The following is a 10,171-nucleotide window of genomic DNA, read 5'->3' on the forward strand; positions in this document are numbered from 1 at the left end:
CGTCTCATGACCCTCTTGAAAAATGAGACGTTAGTTTTTGTTCGAGACCCTCCTAGGAAATGGAATTTTACTTTATGTTCAGGACCTTCTTGAAAAATGGAATTTTAATTTATGTTCAGGACCCTCCTGAAAATTGAGATTTTACTTTCTGATCATGACCCTCCTGAAAAATGGGATTTTACTTTCTGTTCAGGACCCTTCTAAAAAATGAGATTTTACTTTATGTTCAGGACCCTCCTGAAAAATAGAAATTTACTTTATGTTCAGGACCTCCTGAAAAATAGCTGTTCAGGACCCTCCTGAAAAATGAGATTTTACTTTTGTTCAGCACCCTTCTGAAAAATGGGATTTTGCCTTTTGTTTAGGTCCCTCCTGAAAAATGGGATTTTACTCTTCGTCTCAGGACCCTTCGAAAAAATGAGACTTTACTTTCTGTTCAGGACCCTCCTGAAAAATGGGATTTTACTTTATGTTCAGGACATTCCTAAAAAATGGGAGTTTAATTTCTGTTTAGGACCCTCCTGGAAAATGGGATTTCATTTTCAGTTCAGGACCCTCCTGGAAAATGGGTATTTACTTTATGTTCAGGAGCCTTCTGAAAAATGAGACTTTACTTTCTTCTCAGGACCCTCCTAGAAAATGGGATTTTACTTTATGTCCAGGACCCTCCTGAGAATGGGACTTTACTTTCTGTTCAGGACCCTCCTGAAAAAATGAGATTTTACTTTCTGTTCAGGACCCTCCTGAAAAATGGGCTTTACTCTCTGTTCAGCACCCCCTGGGAAATGCGATTTTACTTTCAGTTCAGGACCCTCCTGAAAAATAGGAATTTACTTTATGTTCAGGACCCTCCTGAAAAATGGGAATTTACTTTTTGTTCAGGACCCTCCTAGAAAATGGGACATTATTTTCAATAAAAATGAATGAAGGAAATCTTTCTTTATCATAATCTTTGTTTGGGATAATTTTTGTTTTAGTTTTGATTTTGGTTTCAGGAGCCCGCCTGAAGAATTAGGTGATGAAATTGAAAGTCAGGAATCCGCCTGAAGAATAGGGTGATGGAAATGGAAAGTCCGGAGCCCGCCTGAAGAATGGGGTGATGAAATTGAAAGTCAAGTAACAAGGTTAAGAGATTGAAAGTCAAACAAAAAGGTCAAGAAGTTGAAAGTAAAACAACAAGGTGAAGAAGTTTAAAGTCAAGAAACAAGGCGAAGAAATTACAAGTGAGGAGTCCAGCTGAAGAATAGGGTGATGAAACTATAGTCAAGAGTACAAAAGAAGCTGCATAGATATGATTTTTGTAATTTCATTTTTGTTTTAACTTGTAATTTTTATTTTGATGTAATGACAGAGCTGTGGATCGGAACCTCGATGGAACCTCACTCGACTCTCCAACTCGGTATTGTCCCTTTCTTTCAAATCTTTTGAGATAGCGGTCATTTGATTTCTCCATAATTTGGGTAGGTAGGATGTCCTAAGTTAAGGCTCGGTTGTCCTTCTTCTTTCTGTTTCTTTCTTTGAATAATGGCCGGGACAAAATTCTATCTTATTTTCTACTTCTTTGTCTGAAAACACTTCATGTGTACATTCAAAGGGGGCATAATGTAGACACCTAATTTCGTCCCTCCCCGATAACATTTTTTTTTACCTTATTTTACCTTATCCTATCGTGTACCCTCATCCATGTTATTATACCCTTACAAAATATAAAAATAAAAACTTTAAACAAACCCCCAACCAACTTTACACCTCATCCTAACAACTTACACTACCCCATACCCCTACCCTCACCTACCCTACCCTCCATGTGACCCTCTACCCCCCTTTCCTTTTTCTTGTCCACAAAGAAAGAAACATGGACTAAAAATAAAATAAGAGAAACCTTCCAGGAAGGGTAGTACTCATTCTTTTTCCATTATGTATAACAAAGGGGCCCACATGTTGGGGAGAGAGGGGAAAGTTTCCCTTTTTCCTTATATACCTACACTAATACATATAGAGGGGGACTTTTGGGAAATAAGAAAAAGGAAACAGTGAAGGGGTCTTCTTCCTAGAAAACATATACATACACAGACGCCATTAGCCCCCTCACAACTCTCTCTCAATATTGACACACACAGTCTCACCCAAAATTACACACATACACATAAGGAGCAAAATGACATGAGAGACTCCGAGAGACAAGAAATCAGTCAGAGATTGAGTTATCCAGGCCACTCTTCATCGAAAATAACTTCACCAGCTCTGGTTTAACTCCGAAACCCGTTGGAAACACAATTTAAACCATATCCCCTCCCTAGAACCAATATCAAACAATGAAATCAGTCTGAAATCTGCCTGAACGGGTTGATTCCAGTTGGTTTGGGTCAGATTTCGGATGGTTTGGGTTAGTCTTCGGTTCATTCAGGTTAGTTTCTGTTTGTTTGGGTTAGATTTTGGTCCGTTCGGGTCAGCTTCGTCTGTTAGGGTCGATTCCGATAAGATTTGAATTAACTCCGGTGGAAAATTCGTAGGTGGACCCCATCTGTTCGTGTTGCAGGGTATGTGTTGAGTACTCTCAGTCGCTTTGCAGATTTGGTATTCGAATCAGACTTCAAGTTTGGTTTTCCTTTTGTGTCAAGTTGGTTTGTCATCAAGGTTTATATTCGGGCTCTCGAATTTGGATTTCTTTAATTCTATATTATCAACAAAATCAATTCTTTGAAGGTCCATCTCTTAACTTTACTCTTTTATTATCTCGAATTTTGGTTGATGTCGTGATTTTGTGGTTGTTTGAATATTTTGAGCAAATGTTAATTGTTGATGTGGATATGAATGATCGGTATGCTTAAATGTTTGAATCTTCGTTGGGGTATGTGTTGTTGATTTTCGATTTTGAAAAGTGACTTGATAGTTGAGTGGTTTAATAATGTGGTTGAAAATAAATTTGGGGGGTGAGAAATGAAAAATTGACAAAAAGGATAGATTCGTTTTAATTTTGATTTACTGTTGATATGAAACACGATATTATCATGCTACGTTGAAACGAATAGGGTAATATAGGTGCGGGTAGGCAAAAGTTAGGAGTGATGTATTGATTCAATGCGGTGAATGTTGAAATGTGTGTTGAATGGTTTCGTTTTATCACTTTGGGATCAATTGTACTATTTGGACGGGGAATGCCCCGAAGTATCTGTATATCTTTATTCACCGGTGAATGCCTTGAGGTATTTTGTACTCGGCGGACGTTCGTGATGAAGGTCCGAGGCGTCGGGTAAAGCACGAGAGCGTAGTTACTATTAGTGTAGGTTAGATAGGATTTAATTTTGCATTTTTATTTTTGGATTGGACATTGTACTATTGATTCTTTTTTGTTTTGTTTGTTTTTTTGATTGTTTTACATGTTTTGTGTGGGTTGTACATTCATAGTGTCAAAATTAGCCAATACGCTCCACCAAGCGACCGTGGTCGAACCATAGGATCGAGGGGTGCCTAACACCTTCCCCTTGGTCAACAGAATTCCTTAGCTGGAATCTCTGTTCACAAACCAGTTTAAAGAGTCAAATGGTTTTGAAAAGGATTTTCCAATGGTGACTTGGCACACCAGATTATGCCATGTGGCAACTCTGATTTCAAATGTAAAAACAATCCTTTTTCAAAACAAATCGTTTTCTTTTGTCACTTAATAATAAAAACCCTTTCGAACCCAAAATGAATCTTTTGGATGTTGAAAAAGGGGTGTGACAGTTACGATGAATAAAGATGTTATACTTGGACAAAATTTTAACTACACTTAATTCTTGATTATGGAGAAACTTGTTGCTTTCACCTCTTTTCTCTTGTTGCTTCAGTATTATGTTATAAGCAGTTCAGCCATGAACCAATTTAATATCTCCACTGATCAATTATCTCTTCTTTCCCTGAAATCTCAAATCATTTCGGACCCCTTTCACTGCCTGGATGAAAGTTGGTCTCCAGGTACATCTATTTGTCATTGGGTTGGAGTCACTTGTGGCTCTCGTCACCTGAGAAGGAGATTCTTGAATCCTTCCAACATGGATCTTACAGGAGTAATACCTAGTGAACTAGGGAACCTCACATTTCTTGTTTCTCTTGATTTGGTAAGCAACAATTTCCATGGAAATTTGCCTCAAGAAATGGCACACTTGCATCGGCTTAAGTTTCTTGATTTAAGTTTCAACAGCTTCAGCGCGGAGGTTCCCTCTTGGTTTGGGTTTTTACACCAACTTCAAGTACTAAAGCTTGGAAATAATAGTTTCACTGGTTCAATCCCTTCTTCATTTTCTAATATGTCCACACTTGAAACTTTGAATCTAAAATTCAATTCCATAGAGGGCCAGACACCAAAAGTGATTGGAAGCCTTATAAACCTTAGTATTAAAGATGGGGGGGAACAAGCTCATAGGCTTTATTCCTACGTTACTCTTGAATGCCTCAAGGTTGGAGAGGTTAGAATTATCTTCTAATTCACATCAAGGAAACGTTCTAGAAGGGATCAGCAGTCTTCACAACATGAACTCGTTGGCCATAGAATATAATCAACTTACGGGTTCTATACCATTCACAATTTTCAATATTTCTAGGATCGAATTCATTGCATTTACTGGCAATAGCTTATCAGGATGTCTTCCCAATGGTTTATGCAATGGTCCCCCAATACTCAGAGGGCTTTATCTATCCAAAAACAAGCTTCACGGTCATATGCCTATAAGCTTATCAAATTGTTCACAACTTCAACTCTCGGGTTTATTGGAAAATGAGTTTGATGGACCAATACATAGTGAAATAGGAAGATTGAGTAACTTGCAGGTATTAGATCTCGGAGCCAACCATTTCACTGGTACGTTTCATCTTATGAATACTAGCACTATTGTTTCTTATTACTTCAGAATTTCATTTTATTTCACATTCATTTCAGGGATAATTCCACAAGAAATTGGAAATCATATTAATTTGGTAGAGTTAGCCATGGAGGAAAATCAGACTACTGCCTCTGTCCCGATCTCCATATTCAATATCTCCTCGCTGTGAATTTTGTCACTGGCGCAGAACAATCTTAGTGGATTCTTACTATGGGAGATTGGCAACTTAACCAAGATGCAACATCTACAGATTAGTGGAAATATGCTTATAGGTACATACATATTCAAATGGTGTCTCAAGTTAATTTTATAGATCCATTAGAACTATTAAAATTTTATGAATTTATGCATATAATGTGTAATAAAATTTAACAATTATAAATAAATCTTCAAATGTATGACAAGAAACACGATATAAGGAATCTCTTTTAATGTTTAAAATTAATCTGTTTTAAGAAATAACAAGTAAATTTGAACTCCTGTTGGTTGTTGCCTAACTTCTAATAAAGTATCAGTTTATATATTTGAGTCCATATAAAAATACAAACCTGCACAATCAAAAATTCATAGAAAATTAAATTTAGAACTTTAATGGAGAAAAAATAAATAATATGTACATCCTTCTTGAGACTTTGATCAATAACAATAGGAAAAAGAAGTATATAATTATTACATAATTTTATGAGTTCTTGTGGACACCTTCTCCCATAACCAATCAGAAAGAAGTCTTCTTATCAAGTCAAACTAAAGCATGAATCACATAGATAAGCATTGAGCTAAATAGTCCATTTTTTCTTCATGTTTTGACAGGTGAAACACCCAAAGAGATAAGCAAACTCGTTGAGTTGGAGGAACTTAGTCTTAGGAATAATAGATTTAGTGGTTCACTTGATATGGAGATCTTCAACATATCCGGGCTTAGTGTGATTTCTCTTTCAGTCCACAATTTATCAGGAAGCCTCCCACCAAACATAGATTCTATCTTACCCATCATTGAAGATAGAAACTTAACCAATCTTGTTGGAACTATTCCTCATTCCATCTCCAATTGTTCAAAACTTAAAATCTTGAGCTTTCAAGCAACAAACTTACTGGCTTGATTCCCAACTCACTTGGATATTTGACTCATCTACAATTACTAAATTTAGAGGAAAACAATTTGACTAGCGACTCTCATTAAAATTTCTGGATATATCTTTGAACCCTCTAAATGGCATGCTTCTAGCCTCCAGGGGAAACCTTTCCACGTCTCTTACAAATATTATCGTCATCAGTTGTAAAATCCAAGGGTGAATTCCAGATGAAGTTGGGAACTTAAGCAACTTATTAGACCTTAGACTTTCTGGAAACAACTTGGTTGGATCGATTCCCACAACAATTGGAAACTTGAGAAAGCTTGAGCGCTTCAACTTGAGTACCAACAAATTAACAGGACTTATTGGAGATCATATATGCAGATTCCAGAATTTGGGTGATATTTAGTTCGGTCAAAATCAAATTTCAGGATTTCTTCCATCTTGTTTAGGGAATATTACTTCCCTTAGGGAGATACATCTGGATTCCAATAAATTGAGTTCCAATATACCACCAAGCTTAGGGAACCTTCAAGATCTAGTGGTTCTTGACTTATCGTCAAACAACATGGTGGGTTCTTTACCTCCAGAAATTGGAAATTTAAAGGTTGTAACAAAGATGGATCTATTGATGAATCAATTCTCCAATGGAATTCCAAGAGAAATTGGAGGATTGCAAAATTTGGCACACCTTTCTTTGAGACACAACTAGTTACAAGGAGCTATATCTGACTCAATGAGCAACATGGTAGGTTTGGAATTCCTAGACCTTTCTCACAATAATATATCTGGAATCATTCCCAAGTCTTTGGAGAAAGTTCAAAACCTGAAGTATTTCAATGTTTCTTTCAACAATTTGTATGGTGAAATACCCTTGGGGGATCCTTTCAAGAAGCTCTCGAGTCAGTTTTTCATCCACAACGAAGCATTGTGTGGTTCTTCAAGATTTAGTGTCCCACCATGCCCCACTTCATCAAAGCACAAATCAAATAGGAAAAATTACTAGTTCTTTTTCTTTTGCTGGGAATTGCACTAGTAGTTGTTCCTAGCACCTTTATTTTTTTCTGGATAAGGTATAGAAAAGGTAAAAGAACTCCTCAACAAGCTGATTCATTGTTTGCCATAACAAGAGAAAGAATTTCATACTATGAATCGATCCAAGCAACTGATGCGCTTAGCGAGAGTAATCTGATTGGTTCTGGAAGTTTTGGCTCTGTTTACAAAGGTGTTCTCAGAAGTGGAACTGCCATTGCAGTTAAAGTGTTCAATCTGCAACTACATGCAGCATTCAAGAGCTTTGATACGGAATGTGAAGTTCTGCGCAGCCTTCGCCATAGGAATCTCTTAAAAGTCATTACTAGCTGTTCCAACCTTGATTTTAAGGCTTTAGTGCTCGAGTATATGCCTAATGGGAGCCTTGAGATGTATTTGTATTCGCACAACTACTTCTTAGACATCATGAAAAGTCTAAGAATAATGATAGATGTGGCATGTGCATTGGAATATCTGCACCATGGTTGCTCATCGCCTGTGATTCACTGTGATCTGAAGCCGAGTAATGTCTTGCTGGATGAGGATATGGTTGCCCACCTAAGCGACTTTGGTATTTCAAAACTGCTTGGTGATGATGAAAGTGAATTATACACTAAAACCTTAGCATCATTGGGTTATATTGCTCCAGGTACGTCTCTTGATTTTGCTTTGAACATTTCTTTTCCCTTTCTTTTTTTCCACCAAGTTATCATTTTACATCTTTAAATAATTGTTTGATTGTAGAGTATGGACAAGATGGATTGGTGTCTACTAAATATGATGTCTATAGTTATGGAATCATGTTACTGGAAACGTTTACTAGGAGAAAGCCTAGTGAGTTTGAGGAAGATCTTAGCTTGAAGCACTGGGTGAGTTATTCACTTCCTGATGCAGTAGTGGATGTTGTGGATTCCAAATTGGTTCCACCAACAGATAATCACTTAATTTATAAGTTGGACTGTGTGGCATCAATCATGAATGTTGCACTGGATTGCTGTGCTGAATCTCCAGCAAGACAGACAAATATGAAAGATGTTGTAGGGATGTTACAAAAGATCAGAATTCAATTTCTCGCATGTTGAACATGCTCTTGGCAATTCTTGTTCCAAATAACTTGTTTTGTTGAAAATGTTTGCTAAATAATTGTATTGATGAGAAGAATGTATTTTTTTTTTCCTTTTTGTCTATAAAAGGAATTTTATGAATCACTCCTACACTTCTTTGTTCTTATGAACGAGCTTGCTGATGTCCCCCAGTGCATTCCAGTGTTTATATTCTGCCACTTTATAACGTGTCAACCCATAGTTTCTCTTTGTGAAGACTTAAAGCCCAAAGCATAGTTTCTCCCATGCCACCATAGAATTCCTTGTTATTGTAGCTTCCCCAGACCACAAATAGTTTCTACGAGTAGCCTCTATTAACTTGATTGCTTTCTTCGGCATTATAAACATTTGACCATCCATGTATTGATCTTGGCAGCAATCCTTGCCAGTAGGCGTTTGCATTGCAGAACGGTGAGTCTTGTAATGGATAATGGAATACCTATATACTTGAAAGGAAGCTCACCACTCTCATAGGCAAGCAGAGCTAGGATACTGCTTTTGGTATGGTCATTTACCCCTCCATAATAGACTTAACTCTTATCTACATTTTCCTTTAAACCAGAGGTTTCAGTGAACATAAAGTTAGAACAAGTGGTAATCAGAGACCTGTTCTGGTTCTGTTATATTAGTTATCCGGTGGGAGCAGACCATCAAATGATTTGAATGAAAAAAAAAAAACCATTGCAGTTTGAAATACTCTTGTTTACAACTGTTGTCTCTCTGGTGCAATTTTATTTCTGTAGATGACATTTATGTATTGTGTTGACTCACAATTCTTATTATGTGACTTAAGGTCACCAGAAACCGAGACCTTTTCCCGGCCATACCAAGCGTGCATATTTAATGTAGAGAGAAGTAACTATTACCCTAGACTTGTCGAGTTTTATTAATGGTACATGTGAACTTTAACTTGTTCTAAGTACCCCTCCGAACTTGTTGTTTTAGTAAGTCGCGTGGCCCTTTTTTGCTGATGTGGCAAAATGTTTGTAGTCACATTCCATCACGCGCGTGATGGAGAAATTTTTGAGCCAAATCAGCATTTTTCATGAATAAAAAACAAAAAAAATCCATTTTTCTTTAATTTTTCAAAAAAACTTAACTATCCGTCTCCCTATTTATAATCCCTCTTCTTTCGTTACTTCTAATCTAAAAAAGAATTCATCCATTTATTAAAACTCCAGTTTATTAAGTAGTTTATGAAATAAAAATTTCATCCGTTTATTAATTTTGTAAAAATTCCGTTTATTAATCTAAAAAAGAAAATTCATCGGTTTATTAATCCAATCTAAAACTTCAGTTCACATTCATAAGAAATTCTTTCAATTTTGTAATCTTAATTATACATATCATATGAGTTATTGTAACTAAAAAAATGTACTAAATATCGAAGCAGATATTTTAATAAATAATAACAAAATAAATACTAAAGAAATTAAGACTCATACTTATAATAAATAGAATGTAGTTATATCGATTATCAATTTTTAGTCCCTAACGATTTGATTTTGATTTAATCGATAAAAAAAATACTCATAAAATATAAAAATAGAAAAAGTAGTAACTAACATTAAAAGAAATCGAATCTTAGTCGTAACCAAAATCTTACTTATTGGGTGTAATATATATATATATTTTTAAAATTAAAAAGCTGAAAAAATGTTAAATTTTTAAAAAATATATATATTTTTTATTTTTAAAATTATTTTTAAATTTAAAAAGCTGAAAAAATGTGCCTCACTCTATCATACACGTGTGATGACACACATGTTAGCCTAGTCAGCACGTTTAATGCCACATCGATTAAGTCAATGGTCAAAGGGTTTAAATTGTTAAATTTTATTGAGTTGAAGGGTTTTGATCACAACTATATAACTAGAAGTGTTCAACTTACAAAACCGACATAGTACAGGGGTTCAGAAGGTCATTTTGCCAAAAAAATCAAAATAGAATCAATGACCCAATAATTTTTTTTTTTATAAAATCATTAAAAATTGTTTATCCTACAATGATAAATCAATAACTTTTTTATCGATTTTTGTACGCCCCTAACTTTAATTGTAATTTCTTACCCCGTTAATTATAATAAGAAACGTATTTGTGA

The 10,171-nt window shown here is 35.6% G+C and overlaps 2 protein-coding genes across 3 annotated transcripts; both read left to right on the forward strand.

The window, feature by feature from the left end:
- The first annotated feature begins 3,475 nt into the window (after positions 1-3,475).
- On the forward strand, positions 3,476-8,839 carry LOC107874502 (probable receptor-like protein kinase At3g17420). 2 transcript variants are annotated; one of them, XM_047410466.1, is made up of 5 exons: positions 3,476-4,840; positions 4,919-5,134; positions 5,673-7,616; positions 7,712-7,836; positions 8,447-8,839. In XM_047410466.1, exons 3-5 carry the CDS (start codon positions 7,337-7,339, stop codon positions 8,483-8,485), a joined length of 444 nt encoding a protein of 147 aa, XP_047266422.1. In that variant the 5' UTR covers positions 3,476-4,840; positions 4,919-5,134; positions 5,673-7,336; the 3' UTR covers positions 8,486-8,839. The 2 variants fall into 2 exon arrangements, with proteins under 2 accessions (XP_047266422.1, XP_047266421.1); XM_047410465.1 differs by lacking the exon at positions 8,447-8,839 and having other exon boundaries at positions 7,712-8,180.
- On the forward strand, positions 3,786-7,283 carry LOC107874503 (receptor kinase-like protein Xa21). Its single transcript, XM_047410820.1, has 5 exons — positions 3,786-4,207; positions 4,584-4,809; positions 5,050-5,134; positions 5,673-5,785; positions 7,161-7,283. Exons 1-5 carry the CDS (start codon positions 3,786-3,788, stop codon positions 7,281-7,283), a joined length of 969 nt encoding a protein of 322 aa, XP_047266776.1.
- Positions 8,840-10,171: the final 1,332 nt, after the last annotated feature.

The sequence above is a fragment of the Capsicum annuum genome, chromosome 4 (genome assembly GCF_002878395.1).
Source record: "Capsicum annuum cultivar UCD-10X-F1 chromosome 4, UCD10Xv1.1, whole genome shotgun sequence".
Taxonomy (NCBI): domain Eukaryota; kingdom Viridiplantae; phylum Streptophyta; class Magnoliopsida; order Solanales; family Solanaceae; genus Capsicum; species Capsicum annuum.

What these genes read in the sequence shown, in the direction of transcription:
- LOC107874503 (XM_047410820.1), top strand. Translation starts at nt 3,786, where the DNA reads ATGGAGAAACTTGTTGCTTTCACCTCTTTTCTCTTGTTGCTTCAGTAT. An exon ending in AGCGCGGAGGTTCCCTCTTG is followed by an intron (nt 4,208 to 4,583) that starts GTTTGGGTTTTT and finishes CAATATTTCTAG; the next exon opens with GATCGAATTCATTGCATTTA. An exon ending in GAAGATTGAGTAACTTGCAG is followed by an intron (nt 4,810 to 5,049) that starts GTATTAGATCTC and finishes TCACTGGCGCAG; the next exon opens with AACAATCTTAGTGGATTCTT.
- LOC107874502 (XM_047410465.1), top strand. Translation starts at nt 7,337, where the DNA reads ATGCCTAATGGGAGCCTTGAGATGTATTTGTATTCGCACAACTACTTC. An exon ending in ATTGGGTTATATTGCTCCAG is followed by an intron (nt 7,617 to 7,711) that starts GTACGTCTCTTG and finishes GTTTGATTGTAG; the next exon opens with AGTATGGACAAGATGGATTG.